The sequence below is a fragment of the Platalea leucorodia genome (genome assembly GCF_965183815.1).
Source record: "Platalea leucorodia genome assembly, chromosome: 6".
Lineage (NCBI taxonomy): Eukaryota > Metazoa > Chordata > Aves > Pelecaniformes > Threskiornithidae > Platalea > Platalea leucorodia.
In genome coordinates, this window is record NC_138828.1 from 70002520 (window position 1) to 70022902 (window position 20383).

At 39.5% G+C, this 20383-nt stretch overlaps 2 protein-coding genes across 11 annotated transcripts in view; one reads left to right on the forward strand and one right to left on the reverse strand.

Moving 5' to 3' along the window:
- Positions 1-3232, forward strand: part of FBXL5 (F-box and leucine rich repeat protein 5) — a 37843-nt gene extending 34611 nt beyond the window's left edge. For 4 of the 8 annotated variants that reach the window (XM_082315387.1, XM_082315391.1, XM_082315389.1 and 1 more), the window contains exons 11-12: positions 303-445; positions 2578-3232. In XM_082315387.1, the coding sequence (XP_082171513.1) occupies positions 303-445; positions 2578-2661 (227 nt within the window). In that variant the 3' untranslated portion in view covers positions 2662-3232. Of the gene's footprint in view, positions 1-302; positions 1308-2577 lie in introns of all 8 variants that reach the window. The other 4 variants (XR_014228528.1, XR_014228529.1, XM_082315388.1 and 1 more) reach the window with 4 other exon arrangements.
- Positions 3233-3364: 132 nt separating this feature from the next.
- CC2D2A (coiled-coil and C2 domain containing 2A) overlaps positions 3365-20383 on the reverse strand; it is a 69085-nt gene continuing 52066 nt past the window's right edge. For all 3 annotated transcript variants that reach the window (XM_082316311.1, XM_082316312.1, XM_082316313.1), the window contains 9 exons: positions 17604-17780; positions 13669-13872; positions 13106-13195; positions 12233-12346; positions 10590-10724; positions 8191-8313; positions 7502-7560; positions 6854-7031; positions 3365-5793 (listed from right to left, as the gene is read on the reverse strand). In XM_082316311.1, the coding sequence (XP_082172437.1) occupies positions 5605-5793; positions 6854-7031; positions 7502-7560; positions 8191-8313; positions 10590-10724; positions 12233-12346; positions 13106-13195; positions 13669-13872; positions 17604-17780 (1269 nt within the window). In that variant the 3' untranslated portion in view covers positions 3365-5604. The remainder of the gene's footprint in view (positions 5794-6853; positions 7032-7501; positions 7561-8190; positions 8314-10589; positions 10725-12232; positions 12347-13105; positions 13196-13668; positions 13873-17603; positions 17781-20383) is intronic.

The window sequence follows — 20383 nt, forward strand, 5'->3', positions numbered from 1 at the left end:
CTGTGCTGTCATCAGTCTTACTCAGCATTTCCGTTGCTGTTGCGGTGTAAGAAATGCACACAGTAATCACCAAGTTTTTGAGTGGTACTGAGCTGCCTCAAGTAACGATACCAGTGCTGAAGATTTCCAGAAGAACTTCTTACGAGCTTCAGTATAGCTGTATGTATGGTTATCTATCTGGGTGGTTGGGAATAATCAAACTGCAATTGCCTGAAACTGAATTCGGAGCTGGCAGTTGCAATGTGGAGACAGTGATTTCAGAGAGCTGTCGGTGCTAATTCTGAGATTTTTCCTGTTTGCAGCAGCAGCCAAAAAAGCCACCAATGTTATGCATTGTCAGGGTGTTGAGAGCAAGATAGAGGGTGTTGCCGCGTGGTCCTGGAAGCCTTGGGGCACTCACGTTTGGAGTACTGCATGCGGTTTTGGTCTCCCCATCTTGAGGCGTGTATGTAACGGAGTGACAGAAGACACAGAAGAGGGCTGCTAAAAAGAGTTAGGGAACTGAGCGGCTGCCTTGCCGGGAGACACTCAAAAGGCTGGAACGTTTCAGTATGGGAATGAGAAGGCAGGAAGGGGGATGGCCGTTGACAGAACTGGGAAGGCAGTAGATGAGGTGAAGGTGCAACAGTGACTCTCCAAATTCTGCAGTATTACAGCTCAGCGACGGCAGGTGAAATGGGTAGGTGGTAGATTTTAAAGCAGATGCACAATGTGGTGAACTCCTGGAACTTGGTCCCATGGGGAATTGTGGAAGCAGTATCAGCAGGTTTAAAAAGAGGTTAAACAAATGCATGCACAACTGAACCACAAACAAATACTGAAGGGAGTGGACTTTAATGTCCCTACTACAATGGTTAGGGATGCCGGGGAGATTTGTACAAAAGGTGTGCACGATAAGCTTATATGGTCTTCCTAGGTAACACTTGCTGTTGCCAGTGATGAGGGTAGGGTTAGATGGACCATTGGTCAGGCCTAGAAGGGCAGTTTTTATGTTCCAGTTATGGGCATGAGGAAGAACATTCTTAAAATGAGCAAGAAAATGATGGAAAACGATATCAAAGTATACTGAGTGTTCCCTTCCGTGGGACGTTGTGGTTCTGTACGTTTTTGTCCACAAGCATTTTTACTAGAAATGTGATAGTTGCTTCAAAAATACTGATGCGCTGCTTAGCTGTGGCAATGATGAGGAAGGTCAGCTACGACTTGGAAAATGCTGCTGCACAGAACATGCTCTGCTAAACCAGCTATTCAGAAGCACCGAGTCTCCTTTTTAAAGGACTTACGAAGAAGCTTTCAAACTCTAGCTCGTAAGTGACTTGGAGGATCAAAATTTAGTTCAGGTGAATAAAAAGATGTGAAAAGGAAAATGAGTTTATTGACAAATTAAAAGTTTACTGTTTTGTATACTGTAACCATTGTCCTTCATTATAGCTTCAGGTTTGTTGTATTCAGTCTCATGCATGTTAACTTAATTACCTTGTAGAATATTGCTCATTGGTGTGTGGCATGAAGCAGAAGGCTGTTTTCCAGACACCAGGTTCTTGGAAATTAATTGAATTATGACTTTAAGTTACTGTTCAAGGGGTAAAAACAAGCCACACATAGCATGGTGCCCTAGTTCATTACATTATTTTGCTAGTCCTTTCTAAATGTATTAAAAATGACCTAAATATTCTTTGATTCGTCTCAAATACAGAGGGGGGAAATTTGGGTTGTCCTGGTTAAGTCTTTACTAGCTTGTTTAAGTTAACGTAGCAGCCCACTTCCAATCTGCGTTGGGTGGCAGAGTTCAGCTGACCTGAATGTCAATGTTTGTGTCTCTAAAGCAGGCACATGGCTGCAGGAAATAAAATCCTGTACTAATAAATTTAATAGTTTCTTATCTCATGATCACTTTAACATTTCAAATTAAAGGGATAACCGTAAGTGAAGGTAAGTGGAGGTGGGTAGAATTACAGTGTTGGTTTATACTGTCTGTGCTCGCAACTCTTCCTTTCTTTTTGAATGGCTCGTTCTTAGCCTTATGGCTTCTGGTAACTGCCGTGATACTAAAGGTGATTTTAGTTTTTGGAATTCAGAGTACGTGAGGTCTAGCCAACCATGAAGTGTTCGTGGAGAGAAAAAAAAAACCTTCCAGACTAAAAAACTGTTTCCATTATAGTAGAAATAGTTTTGGAGATTATGGTTTCTTTGGCAGTGCCATGAAGTCATCATCTGAATTTGAAAAACGGGAGTTAAATATGCATTGTGAAAATATACCTCAATTCTGAAAGCTAGCAGTGAGAGCTTGCTTAGGCTTGCTCATTTAGCGTTGCTCATCGTACATCTGTGTCATTTTGGATGTGTTATCTTCATGGGACAGAGCTATCGGAGCAAAAAAATCTCTGGAAAAGTAACTGTTCCAATTGAGGTTTTTATACTGTGATAGTACTGGCAGTGTTTCAGACTTCACAGTGCTGAATGAAGTTTAGTGTATTGAAAAAAAAGGAGACGTTTTCTGAATTACCAGGTTATGAGAATTCTGAAGCTAAATAAACGGCCTTTTCTTCTTTTCACATTTGTTCTGTTTTTGTGCAGGTCCTCATGCTGAAACCGCCAGTGGATGCCAGAATTTGCAGTGTGGTTTTCGGGCCTGCTGCCGCTCTGGCGAATGACCGCTGACTCCTGATCTTTCAGTCTACTTCATTTAGCTGAGCAGGCTTCCTTTCATGCACTTTACTTACAGTTCGCATCTTGTGTTAACAATCCTTGGAGTGAGATTTGTTATACTAGCCTGACCCTGCCCGCAACTTCAGAATCTTAATTATGAGTGTACTGTACAGTGTTGTAACAATCTCACAAAATCTCATTTGGTTTGAGGGGTGTTGGGTTTTGGTTTTCTTAATTTGGGGAAGATGGGAAAACATTCAGATTCTTTTTTTTTTAATGCCACTTTCTTCCAAGTTTGGCACTTAAATATACTTTACTGGATTATTTTGTGTTAAGTGAATGTTTTTTTTATTTTGAATCCGTAAGTACAATATAAAGCTCTGCAGAGAATTTGAAATGTATTGTTTGCATTTGGGTAACAACTATACATCTTTAGGAGCCTTGTTTCTTCCCCTTTCCTCTCATCCTGAAGTCGTTCTTTATATTGCAAAATTAGGGAAATTCCCACCTTCCTTTTGCATTTGGTTTTGTATTTGGGCTTGAAAGACATACTCAAATAAAACATTCCCACCAACAAAAAATTTATGTAGCAGTTGAATATATATATATATATATATATATGCTTTTAAGGTGTAACAGCCAGGTGTACTGTGCCGGAGGCTGCAGAGATTGGGTGGGTGGGTGTTGTGGTGCTTGCAGAGCTGTGAACCTTGCAGTCTGTGTAGGGGTTTTGGTTTTTTTTTTTTTTTTTTTCTTCCTATGACTGTGTTAAGATGCATTTTTGAAACAGCTTCCAAGGAAGTCAGTTTTCATTCCTAGGAAGTCTGTGGAAGATGACAATACATTTTCCCCAGTGCTCGATTTTTAAGACGACCCCTCCTTGAACAGGAGAGACTAGCAGGGGGGCACAGAATCCATCGCTGGGCTGAGTGAAACCTGCGCTAGGAAGAGAGATGAGTAATGTGCGAGTTGTGGGTGCGTGTGTGTGTGGCGGTATGGGGAAGGGCCCGCTGCAGGAGGAAGCGAGTGTTGTAGCCCGTCTTAAGTTGGAAACTGTAATGGCCGCCTGCTCGTATGCCTGCAGAGCTGCTGGTTGTTTTTTCTCTCGGGCAGAGGAGGGGCAGCTGGCAGCCTTTGTAGAAGGCAGACAGGTTTTTTCCCCCATCCTGCATAATTCTGAAGGCTGACAATATGTCAAACTAGTAATTTTTACCCGTTTTACTAATTGGATAAATTCTCTTGAGTTGCATTTATTTATGGCAGCAGTCATGGTTTCATATGTAGCTTTCAGGATTCTTGGTGCCTGGGAAGTCAGCTTGCAGCCGTAGCCGGAGATTACAATAAACTGGAAGTTTTGATGCCATCTTGCTCCCACTAATACTGAGGAGCAGTCAGGTAAGAATGTAGAGTTGGTGCCGAGTTGGCTGCTGATGGTTAACAGCTGAACTTGGGCTAGAGGCAGGAGGTACAGTGCTCAGGTAGAAGCCTGAGGAAGAGATATAGAAGGATACCATTATTCCAGCAACTGTTCTTCATGTAAGCTGCATTAAATTTCCTTTGGTGCCCCAAGGTTAGCGTAGATACGTGGCCATTTGTGCGATGCTGACTGAGGCAAGATGAGAGTAGCGAGGTACACGGGCTTTCTTGCATCTGTCCTTGTTCCACAGCTACTGTTTCTGAGGCTGGAGGCCCTTCTCCTCCTTGCTGCCAGGTGGGGACACAGCTGAGGGCTGGGCCAGCTCCAGAAAGTTCTGTTCACTTACATCATCTTCCTCCTTCACCCTTCTCTGAAGGGGAGCTGGACTGAACGTGGGAGATGCCATCAGTGTTGCTCAGCAAAGCATGACGTGATGACAATGCAGCCACTCCTTTCTGCTGGAGGTTTACAGAGGGAACCTGTGGTGGCACCCACAGGCTCTAAACCAAAGATTTTGTGTCTAGTATTTATTCGATGGACTGAGTCTAGTTTGGAAGCTCAAGAACAATCTTAACTTTGATATGTTCTGATGAACAACCTTCCTGGCTCAACCCACCATCATCTTCGTTTGGAAGAGTTTAATTAGTAAGGTAACTGCCTGAAAAGGATATAAATATATACATTGACATTAACAGTTAACACCACTACTTATACACTGATAAGTGAATTTGATTTTTAGTAAACTATTCTTTTGATAATCTTTTACTAGGGTAACTTGCAGATAAGGATCTTGTACGCCAAAGTAATTTAATCAAATTCTTGTCTAAAATGAATGAGCTTCCACTTTGATTTTGGTATAAATATTTATTAAAAACTTTGTCTTTAAAAGTTAAAGAAAATGTTGTCTTATACCTCCAAATGGTGCTGGCATTATACAGTCACCAAGTATGAAGTAGCAGAAGAAGCAGCTTTTTAAAAACTGAAGTATGGCCTTCACTGATGGCTCTTTGGTGCATGAAATATATTCATAGGTAAATAGTCCTGGTCTTCATTCAGGAATGCAGATACTGGAAAACTGTATCTATGTGTATGGTAACTGAATGACAGTGTCTTTGAAGAGGACGGGGGTCTGTAGATAAAACAAACTGAACAGCTAGAAACATCATCTTCAAGGCAGGATTCCAGGAACCAAGTTTCACCTGAAAATAAGGTGGCCAAACTCTACCATTTTACTCTGCAGTGTCACCATATGTGCGCATGCTTTCAAGAGTGTGATGTCCCACTGGGAGCTACAAAATACTGTGTAAAAATTACCTAGTAGTACTGGAATTTTAAGCTGTCAGTCTCTTCCTTAGCAGTAATAAGTAGTGTCTTCAGTGGTTTTAGGGTGAATAAAGCTCATGTGTTTGCAGCTACTAAAAATCAGGTTCTCGCTCTATTTTTAAAATACTTAGGATAGCTCAAATCAGCACTGTGAGAAATCAGTTATATTTACCCCTACATAAGCAAATTTCTTGACATATTCTGACTGGTCCATACTACCTATTTCGAACAAGCGAAGCAACATAAATCCATACAGAGAGAACATTTTGGGGATAAGCATGAATATACACGGCTAGAGCAAATTCAACGTTGGAAGCATCAATGGTATGAACTCCTGTGCTGTGTACAGCTTCTATTAAAGGTCTGACTTCAGAAAATGGCATATGAATAGGAAATCCAGAGACCTGGGAGAAAGAAAGAGGAAAAAACAAATAAGGTAAGAAGAAAAGGCAAAGGCACCTGAATAAATACATAGTTTTAGAAATGCTACTTTACTGTGCATGTAAATTTATCTTTTCTATTGCTGGCCTGAGGAGATGCAATAAAAAAATGCATTTTGTATTTAAAGATCACCTCCCTATTTCATATATTCCAGGCAAACTTCAACATTTTTCCTCTTTAGGTTGGGTTTGGTGAAGATGTTTAGAAATCCACCAGAGTAAAGTTCTATCATCGAACACATACAGCATAACTTTGCTGCTTTTCTGCCTCTTAACTGGTTTCAATTCATTGTGTTCTCCTGTCTGTGCTGGCTGGGGATTTCAGGTGGCAAACGTCTGCTGCCCATAATAGGTTTCAGGTCTAACAGGAACTGAAACCTCAACTCATTTTGAAAATTGCCATAGCTGCGTACAGTGTTGTTACCAGGTGAGTTTTACGCGGGGAGCAGAAGGACCTAACCTTTAGAACAGCCTGGAGGAAGAACGCATGGCTACACTGGTGGCTACACTGAATACTTCAGTGAATCTTCTGCTGTCTTTAAAGAGTGGAGCAAAGAGCAGACAACTGAAGTAAAGCATGTTGTTGTGTGGGCTCCTGCACTGTAAGCAGACTCAGCACCAGTGCCAGGCTCTTGGTGACCGGACTTGCAAGCTAATGCACCAGTCAGCCTGTAAGCATCCGGTGCTAGGAGACTGCACGTGTACGTATGTATTGGAGATAGTGACTGTTGTGCTACAGCAATAATACAAGAACGGTGCAGCCAATTTATCTTTACATTCTTATCTTTATGTTCAACAGAAAATGTTTATCTCCAACATCTACAAATGAAATAAAATAGATCATCACTCCTTCACTCTGTAAATACTACATTGGTTTATCTTTGGTATAAAAACTCTTGTGACTTTGGTAGTAGAGGAAATAAATAGCCTAGGACATGCTTCGGTACCACAAAGCAGCGATACTAAATCCTAGGGATTTAGATTCCTACTTCCATGCACAAGCCATGTATGTTCACAACTCTACCCTGTAATCTCCTAGCTGTTTTTGCAGCTCTGCCTGATGGTCATCTTCTACATCTTTGCCTTGGTTTTGTTCCAGCAGTGGCAGAAAGTTACGTAGGGTAGAGGTACAGTATCTGTTCCAACGAGTTAGGTGCCTTGGTCTCCATTCCATAATCTTATCTTTTAATATTTTTTCAATCCTGCAATAAAATATACTGATTATTACAATTCTAGGATTTACTGGACATTGACACACTTTGTATAGATTATGGGGAACGCAAATGACTTCAGTTAAAGTTACCACTACCTAAAAGCACAGAAAAGCAATGCCAACGTAGCTATATGGTGCCTGCATGTTCAGTAACGGAAGGGGAGGCCAGGGGCTTACAACCCTTCTTACTCTGCACCCTCTCCTCTCATCCCTCTGCAGCATTTAGGCTTATTAGGGAACTACAGCCATGCTTCTTTCTATCTGGTAATCTCTGTTAAAGAGAGAAAATTTTAAGAAGTCCTGCAAGCTCCAGTTTCCGATTTTAGGCCATTCTCAATTCCCAGCATTATGCAGGCTTCTAGGACCTAGGTATGAATATGCTCGAGGAGTGTAAGAAGGAGCTCCACCTCTAGTGATCAGCACTAGCACCGACAGCATTCCTTTCAGAGGTAGAATTACCTGCCCTGTAGTTCCACCGCAGCAGCCTTGTCCGAATGCTGATAAACTAGTTCTTCCGGCTGGCAATAAACAAAAAGTTTAAATATTAAAAAGTGCAATCTCTTCTAGTTACAGAGCAATGTAACTTCAGGAGTTACTGCTGTGATGGTACTCACATGTGTTCACAATTACGCTAAAATAATCTATTACTCAGTAGAGATGTAATAAAAACACTAATGAGATGTTTGCATGTAATGCTGTTTTTTCTTCTTTTCCCAGTAAACTTCAACTGTTTATGCCTTTGATAAACTAGAAAAATTCCTGTTTGTTTACTAAGGATGTGTTACAGCTTGAAATAATGCCTTCCTAGCTGTAAGACAAAAGTTGACGTTTTCTTTATAATACCAAGCTACTTCTCTGCATAGGGTTGGGTTAAAGATTTGTGCCATTTACTTGACTCTTATCCTGAGATCTTACATAGGTATTTAGAGGACAACAGATGTGCATTCGTTCTGTACAAAACCAAATGCTTTGCTGTATTCCTGCTTTCATTTTTTAAGGAGTGCCTGGGAAAAATCTTTTTAAAACCCAATGCTATAACATAAATATACTTAACCACAGAAGTCCAAAGAACTTAGTCTCTGTTTCTTTATACTTAGTCTGTGCTCTCTCAGCCCCTCAAATGAAGTTGGTAATGGATACATTAATACCTGAATGCTGCGGAGACCAGGGTAGGGCAAGCTTCTTGAAAAGAAAGACTTCCAAAGTTTTGGTTTGCTGATATCAAAATTTATCCTTACTGGGGAATCATATTCTTGCATATTAAACCAAATCTACAAGAAAGAAAGATGTTTAATTTTCAGCACATGATAACTGCTATGGAACACATTCCACTTACATGGCAATAAAATACTATATAATGTTGACCTCATACTGGTAATTGCTCTAGGAGTTCATATGAACCACAGCAATCTTGTATAATCCCAGCTGATGTGCAGCTTTTGCGTTCTTGCATCAAAAGGGACGGTGCTGGTCTGTCATGTCTTGTGCGTCCGAGTATGGATTGAGACCAGCGTGTGAACAGCATTACTGTCTGCAGTTGGCACCTCTTCCTGCTGAATCTTTGTTTTCTCCAGTTTTTCCTTTTCAGCGCCTCATCTACTGTGCACCATGGCAGTTTTTATGCTTTCAGAAACTTTCTGCCTTTGCCATCACTTCATTATCACATGGTGTTGGGTTACAGTATACTCCAGTTTCTCCCGCTGTCCTGAGCTGCATTTCCACCCCTCTGGATTGCTACACAAGTCTTGTGTGAATTCTGATGAAACTCTTCCAAAGGCCCAGCGCAGTGCAGCTGTGGCTGCGATGCCTGGTAGCCTGCTGCACCCCAGCACCATTGCTATTTCAAGCTTATGATGCAGAAGGTAAGTAGGTATTGCAGACACACATAGCTCCTATGTATGTTTTGTCATCAAGGGGAACCCATGTCTTGCACTCCACTTCTTTATACCCATTCAGTTTGGTCTGTGTTTAAGCCTAGTCTGAAGCATGCCAGCATTGTAGGCTGCTTGTTCAAAACAACCTTTAAATAACTACTACTGAGGCTGCAAAATGTACCAACAATTAATATGTAAATGTACTATGTAACCTTTTGTGACTGACGGCTCTGTGTATATCCCATACGACACAGCATAGCCTTTTTTCCCCCTGTTGGATATGAAGTGGCATCGCTCTGCTGGCAGCACACGTGCTCCGAGTCACGCGTAGACTGAAAGATGTTGAGCTCTGCAGTTCAAGGTTAGCTGATTAGGTTGTCAGTGCCGAAGTCCTTAGTTGCTTCTTCCAGCAATCAACAATTAAGTTAGTTACATTTTTCTTAACTGTAGGTTTAGTACTACTTAAAAAAAAAAAAGACCCAAACTAATTCAACCACTCCCGAGAACACTTTCAATGAAAGAGAGAAATTACACTTTTAAAATAAATATGCTTTAGAATATTAAATTCTCATCCAAAGTCTTGTGTTTAGAGTAAAATCCCAGAAGATTAAAAAACAAAACAAAACTTGTAATGCATGACACTTCAAACGACTTCTCCAGGTATGTTTTCAATACACAAAAAAAAATTAACTGTTTGCTGTATTTTGGTGCGTGACAGAAGTCTGAGTCACTGCTTTCTTATAGTGGTTCCAAAAAAACTGAGAAGCAAACTTTTAAACTCAACTTCCAGTGTTCATTCAAATAAATCCTAGGGTTTTGGTTTTTCTTTAAACTCACCTTCTGTTTCCTCAGCTTCATGCTTTCACGTATCTTTCTACCTTGTGATCATGTCCCAGTTTCTGTCCCCAGAAGCTGCAAGGGTTGGCCCCCAGCCAAGTCAGGGAATGCTGCTGGCAGGAAACCGCCCAGGGTTTCAGTCCCTCTGGGCACAGGCTCAGCTGTGCCCCGTGCGGGGGCCTTTGGTTCACCCGCCCTGAGCTGCACAGCTCTTACGCTGTCTTCTCTCTCCTCTCCCCTCCGCTCTCTCTCAGAGGGTTTCCAGGCACACAATGAATAATATATTGTGAACAGGCACTAGTATTACTTGTATTTTATAACAAATAAACAGGAGGACTTGGCGCCAGGCAAAAAAATCAATACAGTTTTTGTGCCTTGTAATGCCAGCTCTGTGTTTTGCACATTGGACCAGTGGGGGCTGTGCCCACCACTACGTATGCAACTCAGGTGACTCCTTCCAATATGCTTTATTTTTCATTTTACAGTTACATTTCACCTGCAAACTATTAGCTTTGCTGAACTACTACTCCTCAGCTAAGGAGTGGTAAACTGAACATATTCTTGAGCCATCCAAGTTGGAAAACATGTAAGTAAAACCCAGTAACGAAAATTACACGAATGGATGTCATGATCCACCTAAATGCTGATAAAAAAAAATCTTTTGTATTTAAAGAAGCTGAAAAACCTACTTAAGATGATTGAATAAACTCACTAATAACATGACAGCATAAATACAGTTACATTGATGAACAAATGATGCATGAGGTCAAGAAAAATATCAAGTTATCAGCTTTTATGTGTATAGAAATATGACAAGACTGGGTACACTTACTTACATTATCACAGCTGATCAGACAATACACATTTTGTAAGGGGCAGAAAGTATCATACTGCCCATAAAAACATCCAGTACTGGGATTCCAAATTACATATTGACTTTGTTCCAAAGTTAATACATACGCAGTTGGTCCCTAGGAAGAACAAAAATATGAGAAAGATGTTTTCGAAGTGGCTGCAAAGACAGTATACTTTGTATTGTTTGGAATATTACATTTTTACTATTGAGATTAATAGTACTTTTAGGGGGCAAACTGGTTGGAGGAATTTACAGGTTCATTACACTTCAACCAACTAACACGTACATAATAACGTGTTCTCTGGCTCTGACGTGGCAGAGAAATGTTAGACATAGCCCCGAGCCATTCTTAAAATATAGATTCTGAAAGTTGTCTTGGTTCAGCTAGGAACTGATGCGAAATGCCATAGACAGGAATGTTTAATGTATGCCACTTCAGTATCAGCATGTCTGTCTTGGCTACTGCCACTACTCTCATCCACAGGCAACCTCCGCGTTGAAGGACTGCCGCGAGGCAGCACACTTTATACGTCATCCATCAGCCTTCCCTCATACAGGCACATCAGGAATTTCCCAGCTATCTTTTTATGTTCTCTATCAGGAATCACTAAACTGCTATTTTCTTGTTACCTATCTATCATCTCCCACATTTTCCAGGTACCTTGAAATACCTGAAATAATCCCCCTTACAGCATGCATAAGCTGAATGCTTTACTAAGGACTACCATCTCCATCAGATTTGGAGTGGAAGGAATGTACCTGAGTACCTGTTGCTGCCACTGCAGTACCTGAGACTGTGCTAAAGAAACTAGTCGTGACAGGGATTTTTACCAAAACTCTGGTCAGCAAAACTTTCACATGTGCTTGGTAATTTGAGATACCAATGGTGGAAATCTGCATTGTAAACAACAGTATTGGTTACTTGGAAATCCGAGTGCTTCCCTGAGAACAAATGCATCTCCTAAGGGCAAAAGAATCTAAATCCTTTAGTTCTTTGCCAGCCTAAGCCAGATCGCTGCCACAGGGGGCTGGCAGCCATGACAGGATACAGGTTAGGATGCCTAACCTGCCCGTATTACCCAAGGCAGATGAGGACTGACTGGTCGAGCCTGAACAGATCGATCATTGCTCTTGCTGCAGCTTTGCCATCAGCTGGAGAGATAATCAAGGGATGTGTAGGTACCAGTAAGAATCCCTGGCAAGCCCCTAACCCTCTCCTGCCGCCTCTCAGCCTTCACCCAATTCCACGCCAACTCTGTCACAGGCTGTGTATTCACAACTCGGACACTGTGAACGGACTGTCCCCGACACAGCATTTAGACAAGCTAAAGTCCAGTCAAGGTTTGCAGATGCTTGGTATTATACTATGAGGGTGACAGCTACTACCAGATTAAGCGTGGAAGCATGGGCCCAGAAAAAAAAAACAAAGACGGTATTTATACTAAGATATGCTTTCAGCTTTTTTTCTTCCCCCTCTGGAAAGAATCAGTTCCAGCAGCACCAATGTTTAGATAACTTCCTGGAAAAACATGCCAGCAAGAAACAATTCTATCCATTGGTGGGAACCAAAGACTTTGGAGAATAAAAGTTAAAATTCAGACCAAATGAAAAAAATCCTCTTACCTCAGGAATAGCATTTCCAATGATAAGCCAGGCTTTTTTCCCCATACCAAGAAAATAATTACACAAGAGCACGGCATGTTCTTCCTCATCTCCCGCCAGAAGATAAAGAAATTGCTAATTGAGACACAAAAGAAAAAAAAGTCTTTCTATGCAGTTATCAACTGTGTTTTCAACTTACAACATTTAAGAATATTTCTTAACACTTCTGAAGCAAAAGAGTCCTCTCAGATCTTTGCAACTGATCTTTATTGTTTACTGGGCACTGCTTCAACATGCAGGATGAAGAGTGAATGTGTGAAAATCCATGACGCTGATCTGGAAAATTCTGAGATGGTAAAAACATCATCTATGATTAACTTAATGTCTGCTCTTTGTTATTCTATAGATGACAGGATTTATTTGTATGTGACAAAGAACGCTAAATCTCCCATTATTGCTGACATTACCTGCAATGTTTTTTCTGTAGTTCCTTGGAATGACAATGATCGATTTTAAGTCTAGTTTTTAAGTCTCCATCAGTCAGCATCCTTTCACTTGTGCATGACTAGCAATTTTGGATTGTTTTAGAACTGAAAAAAACCAGGAAAAGCTTAAAGCCCTAAGCATTCTTAGGGTCAATCAATTGCAACCTACCAAAGACAAATTTTGGCTCATATCAGCATGAGCAACTTTACTCAAGCTTTGGTCCTCATTCTTTGAAATAAACTGCTTATAAAGAAAAACAGTCCTCACAATAATAGAACCACAGAATAATTTAGGTCTGAAGGAACCTCAAGAGCTCACCTACTAGAAACTCCTCCTGGAAGCAGGGGCTGCTAGGAAGTTACATCACATTCAAGAGCAAAAAGAACTTCTGTTTAATGCATTACTTACGTCTGAGGTACTCCATAAATCACAAATTCCAGCAAATGACACACTATCTGGCAAAAAAGGAATCAAAGCAACGTATCGAGCCACCAATTCCTGCAAGAAAACAGAACAGAGCAAGTCACACCTTCCATTCATGACACTGATATGTAACAACAGTATTATTATAGCAGACATGAAGCATAGTGCTGTTTCCACAGATATCAATGACAAAACACTGACTAACCTCATTACAGTAGCAGCTAGCTCATGTTAGAATTTATACCAAAGACTGATATGATTTACTCCCATTGAGGTTTGGCATAATTCTTTGTCTTTTAAAGGACAACACTCGTTAATATACCTATTTTTTTCCAGAGAAAACAAATATCCTTTTCCAGCATCATTATGGATAGACTTACTGTGTATCACACATAGTCATTACTACTTTATTTTGTATCTCTAGTTTTTCCTTTACAAAAAGCATAGCTATACAGCAAACACAAAAATGTTACATGCCTATGTGCACATGTGAGCACACACACTGACATCTATATCTCAAAATTTCACGGTCTTTTCCAAGTACTTACTGCTGCTGTTTGAGAACTATTTGGGACAGCATCAAGAAGCTCCTGTGGTGGATTCAGAGGTCTGATATATCTGGTAATAAAAACTGTTTTCCCATTGAGGTCAATTACAGTTGTTAGGCATTGGCGGCTTGGAAACTTTGATGTACATTCAGCTTCATACTTCTCTGCTGCCTGGAGCAATTTCTCATCTTCTTGGGTATCAAACTTCAAAAGACAGTAGAATTTATACAAAAATTAGTTTTATTTATAGTTTGGGCTTAAGTCTTTACTATATTTGGCCTTATTTCACCATTTACAGGAGCATAAAAGGAGTGTATTCTTTCCTAATAGCATTTTGAACTTTGCTTGTAGCATATACTTTGGCTCACAGACATATGTGAAATGTCAAGGTAATGGAAAATCAAGCAATTTGGTTTTACTTATGAATGCACATAATGACCTGTACCTATAAGCTGGCTTTATTAAAGCACTGAAAAATGTAGTGAAAGTTACGGCCAAGCAAAAATCCAGGGGTGAGTATATAACTTCACATATTAATTCAATGGTTAGGTACTAATCCTACATGCTATTCACATAACACTCCGTTAAAACCACCACTGAGGCTAATCCCAGTAATTTTTATATAAAAATCCCAGTAATTTTTATATAAATAATACTGTGACAACCCTGAGCAATGCCAAAATATTTGCAGAGAAGGTCCAAGTAATTTTTAGATGAATCTTTATAATTCAGCCTTGTCTAAAATTTTAGTGCTTTTAGATGAGATTTTCCAAAAGCAAATCTAGGACTCTAGCACATATTAATTGTGTAACAATGACAATTATTTGCTCATATGTCACCTAGGATGTCATCTTTTAAAGGTATTGGGATCAGTCAAAATATTTTTTTTCATCTACTTAGAATCCTTTGTATATTTCTGGTGGTGCTGAGAATTAAAGCTCATCCTTCATAATATTTTTGTTCAAAATAAACCACTTTGTTGTTTGTTACCTTTCTTCTCAAACTAACCAGGAGTGGAACAGCTGGGCAGGGCCCTGCGCTAGACCTCCAAGTCAGCAGAGAGAGCACACAGTGGTGACGCTTCTCAATGATAATTAACAGGTGAAATATACAGCCACTTTTTAAATTTAAATGTAGTAATTCACTGCAAATATTACTGACAAATAAATAACTACTATGTCAGAGTCAAGTAATGCAAAGTGCAAAAAGATCACTGAATGGCACAAAACAAAGCTAAATCTTAAACAGGGAAACCAGGAATCTCTCAACTGATTTCATTTATTAATATTGTACCTTCTTAAGCATTTCATTCATCTATATAGAGATTCGGGAAGGACAGCAAGAAAGAGAGGAAAAATAGGTAAAGAAACAAAAAAAGTTATCGTAAAATTAAACTGAAATTAAGCTTAGTATTCTAAAAGTACAGAAGCATTTCAAATTACTTAAGTACAGAAGAAATGGCTAGGAATAGGATCAAAGGACAAAAAAAATATTAGTTAGTTTTTGTCATTTTATGCCAAACACTTTCTATAAACAAGTACGTGTGTTACATTTCGGGAGTTGCAGCACAGAATAATTACTTTTTCAGTCACAGTTAGAATACCTGCACATGTCACTTTAGTAGAGTTTTTATGTACAGATTTCATTAGATACCTACCACCTAAAATAGAACAGTCTCTTAATGAATTTGGTCCTGCTTTACTGAGTTTCCTCTAACATGAAATTGTATTTTATTGTGCTCTATTTATATTGCTTTGAAAAAATGGATTATTTGAAAATCCTGTACAATGTTTGCTAAAGACGTAATTTGGTTTGGCTTAGTGTCCAAGGTAAACAAATAATCTGCTGCTAAGTAAAATTGTTATACGATTTAGAAAAATCTCTAATGCAAACAGTGAACAAAAATCTGGCAAAACTCCTACTGATTTATTAATCATAACTTTTTTTCACTGTTCTTCAAATTTTAGAAAACAGATCTTATGTACCAATAGTTTTCTTACCTTAGCAACATCTTCCTTATTCCTGGTTTTACTTTCAATGCACTTCAGTGACAATGCATATTTTTTGGTACAGTTTAGCTTTGACAGAATCAGAGAACAGCCCAGGTTGGAAGGGACCTCGAAAGACCATCTGGTCCAACCTTTTGTGGGAAAGGGAGCCTAGAGGAGATTATCCAGCACCCTGTCCATCTCCAGTGATGGGGACTCTACCATGTCTCTGGGGAGATTGTTTGAGTGAATGATTGTTCTCACTGTAAAAAATTTCTTTCTTATATCGAGATAAAACCTCTCCTGGTGCAACCTGTACCTATTGCCTCTTGTCATCTCAGCGTGGCTCCTTGCAAGGAGAAACTTTGACATGTAGTACTTCTTGCTACTTAGAACAGGCCTCATTTCCTGTGCTGCGATTTAGTGTGCTACGATTCTTTGCTGCACCTTCAGAATAGAAGGTACTCCAGTCTCTTTCTAGTTCTTTATGTCTGAGTTTTGGCAAGGGGCAGCTGGCTCCTACCGTCATATTTGAAATGAAAGAGAACTTATGTCAAAAAGATCTATGACTTCAATAAAAAATCCTGTTTTTTCCCTCTAAAGTGTTCAAATCAATTCTAAATATAGCTACCAAACTGCACCATTGTACTAAGCATTAATACAATACATAACCTTTTGGTAACTAAGCATCAAATTGCATCTATGCAAGAAATTCTGCACATTTGCTCATTATTTAAAGAGGTCAAGATTTGCAACATGTAGTCCATAATATTTTACAATAATCTGACCCCTTATTTGAATTTCTATGATTTTTCTTTTGAAACAGTACTGGAGACAGGTCTTTCTATAAACAGACATCTGTTTCCTTACAAATTCAGTACATTTTTTCCCCAGCAACTAATTACTATATGTGAAGATTAAGACCATGAAACTCTTGAGTAAGGTCTCATCTATTAGAGGTGCTTCAAGGCTGTTAAGTTTATATTTATGGTTTTATAGTAATAATCTTATCATTCAAACTAATTAACCTTAAAATGCATCCATGAACGCACTTTATTTTCTTTCTTTTCAACAGTACTAAATTGTAACAATTCCCACAGTATTGCATGAGAGCAAGAAAACATAGGACTGGATAGTTTCCAAGACTGTAATTTAACAGGAACAAGGGTTTTTAGAATGCATCATACAATTTTATATTTATTCTGAAAAAGAAATTACATAACAATAGACCTTTCTCTCTCGTTCCTCTTTTTGTCTTTAATAAATGACCAGTGTAGCACTGAATTGGAAAAGAATGAACTGCTGCTGTTTGTGCATGAAAAACACACATCCTTGCTGAACGGATCTTAAAATCATTGCATAACATTACATAAAATAGCAAGCGGTGTATGCATTTTAACTACATATTTTTGTTGTTGTTAGTGTAAGGCACTTCTGGTTTAGTAAAATAACTGAAAAAAATAACAGCCGCTATTTAGAAATAATTACCTTCAAGACTTGGAGGCATGCATGAAGCCATAAATAATGAACGCTGTATTTGAATAGTATAAACATAGAGGCACGAAAATATTATGTTTGCACCTGCCACCTCCTTTTCGTCCACTGTTCACAAATACTCACATGAATACTTTATTATTTACAGAAGTAAATGGGAAAATTACATGCTCATAGATAATGAATGCAAATTTGCTTTCTATTAACATTGGAACTATATACCTCGTGAAAGTTATTTCTCATGCATTAAGTGTCCATCTAACTTAATGGTGCATCCAATTAAATTGAACTGAGCTAAAAAATTTGAAGTAGAACACTCAGAATTTGTATTAATGTTCTTCTGTACTTGCATTCATACCCTTTGGTATACAAAGCGTACCTATTTATACGCATCTCAAGAACTGCACCACTGGAAACAAAAAGCAAGCATATGATGAATTACTGATTAGTTACCTTTTCTCTGACTGACTCTCCAGGAATGAGCTGTGGTTCAATGGTAATAAACAGTGTTATATACGAGCCCTCGCTCAGATTTCGCACAGAATCATAGCCTCTCTCAATTCCCAGGTTCTTTTCTTTGCTGTAGCCAAGGAGGACTGGAGGAATATCCACCTTAAATGTACCATCAATCTACAACATATGCAGAGAAATACTTCTCATTAGAAGCAAAAAAGCAAAACTTCCTTCTCAAATACATTTGCTACTTGTATTCAAATATTTTATTCCCTTGATGTCTTTATTAATCTGAATTACAAAACAATAAAATGAGAGAATATGACATATATACTGATTAACTGTGGGGAAAACATGAGACATCTCATTGTTAAATGTATTAATTACAACTGGATTTCAGCCTCTCTTGCGTATTATAAACACTAATATTTAATGTAATGGAAATCATACACACTAGTTCTTAGAGAAAGAAAGAGTGCCAGCCTTTCACTGTTTTTCCTTCAAACAGCAATCTCCACATGGCACTATTTACCTGAAAAAATGACAAAATGGCAAAATACAGGTTGCAGGACTATGCTTCTGAAGGCAGCATCACACCAACAGGCCTTTGCCTATGTTTGAGTGATGTGAGAATGATGCTCCAGCATCTCACAGACAGACACCTTCCACACAGAAGCTGCTGATGCTTCTTGGGTGCAACTGGAACCGGGCCCATTCAGCCAGCTTCCCCATGGAGGAGTCCTCTCATAGACTCACCAGCCCTTTGCGCCTCCCTCTGCCACCACAAACAGAAGATAAGGTCTTTCTGAAAGGACGTGTCAGACAAGAGATGCCATGCCCCACACTTGCTCGGGCAAGCCTCAACAATGGACGTACATAGCTTTAAGAGAAAACCGAGAAGACTAACCTCCTGATTTGGGCAGAATTCAGATGACTGCCATCAGGAAGGACATCTTTGGTGGATGTGGAAGACGAACAGATGGCTCACTGGGCTGGCCCGGCCCATCAAACATTTAAGAACAAAATTAAGTTTTGATGAAGAGAAAACTAAATAAATCACTCAGAATTTCTGCTGCATTATAGCGGAACGGGATGAAGAAATGCTTCATTTGCTACTGAAATTTTATTGCACCTTGATATAACCGCTGGACTCATCAGGCTTTCTCTAATTCAGTAAGACATCCTGTTCAAATGAAAAGAATCCCTAGTGCTGGGAAGATCTATGCAGGCACTCACACTGTGCTTCGGGAATCACAAACTGCAACACCTCCTCAATGAGAGTCAGGAGTGCATCTGCCAGGAATCCTGGAGCTACTCTGCTTCTACAACAGAAAGACTGATACACCAACAAGAAATACGAAGAACAGAGGTTGACATCAGTATTCGTAATCGTCAAAGACGGATTATAGGCTGTGTCCTTCACTATGTATTGGTAAGCAGTCTGTTAAAATGTCTGCCCATTAAGTCTCTCAAGACTGTGACCAGACACACTTCTCGGGTGAATTTCATGCATTCAGCATGGAACATTTCCCTAAAAAAAGTAAAGGATCTTGTTCTTTCTTGTTTGTTGACCTAGAACAAGGGTGGTGACATTATGTGACATTGTCTGCACAGGATGCTCAAAGACTCATGAAAAGAAGGCTAGACCTTCTTAGTACTTACATCTTCTTTGAAGTCAATGAAAGCTTCATTCTATAGGGCACCACAACCCTCAAACACCTAAATTCATTGATTAGCCTCCCAAGTTGAAGATAGCATATGATTAATCATAGAATCATAGAATCGTTAAGGTTGGAAAAGACCCTTAAGATCATTGAGTCCAACTGTTAACCTAGCACTGCCAAGTCCACCACTAAACCATGTCCTCAAGCACCACATTTACCCGTCTTTTAAATACCTCCAGGGATGAAGACTCAACCACTGCCCTGGGCAGCCTGTTCCAGTGCCTGACTACCCTTTCAGCAAAGAAGTTTTTCCTAATATCCAACCTAAACTTAATGATCTAGCAGGAGCAAGTGGACTAGGACTGGTTAGACACACACTGTCCAAAATTTCTCAGCAATGAAAAGAATCCCATGCTTTCTTGAATCCTATGACAATTATGTTCTGTTATGCCTTGCAAACGGAGAGCCCAAGAAAACCACTTCGAACTCCAAGCACTGCTCTTAAATTAAATGAGACCCCTACAGACACATCCTCCACTCAAAGAATCCAGGAGGCTCACCATATATCTTACAGCCCTTAAGGTTCTGAGAAGGGCCCCATATAGGCAGAGCAGAGCAAATTAATGCGTCATTAGGTATGCAACTTCTGTCACAGTCTTCATGAAGTAAGAAACTGAGACTTTTGTGATATAATGACTTGATCTACACATGAAAGTAACTTCTCTGCAGAAAAAGTCCTACAGCAAGATTACAGTATGATAGGACTATTGATGTGAAAAATTAGTTTCCTTAACCTAAGTCCAGGATGGGTGGCTGGAAAAAAACATGCCTTTCTCCTATGAAGAACTGCATGTTTTACTATCACTCCCATGACTAACTGTTGATACGTCTTGAAGAAAGCTTCTCTTGAAAAATTCTAAAAATGTAGGAAAGAAGGGATTGGGAGAAGCAAAGGTAAAAATTTTGTGATTCATGAAAAGTGTGAAAAAAGAAGAGTTAGGTCAAGTTTCCTATCACCTGTCTAGGTGATATTCTTATTCCTAGTTCACCTATCTAGGCCGTGGAATACCAGAGATCTCAAAAGCTACTGACAAAACCATCTAAAGAATTTGCACT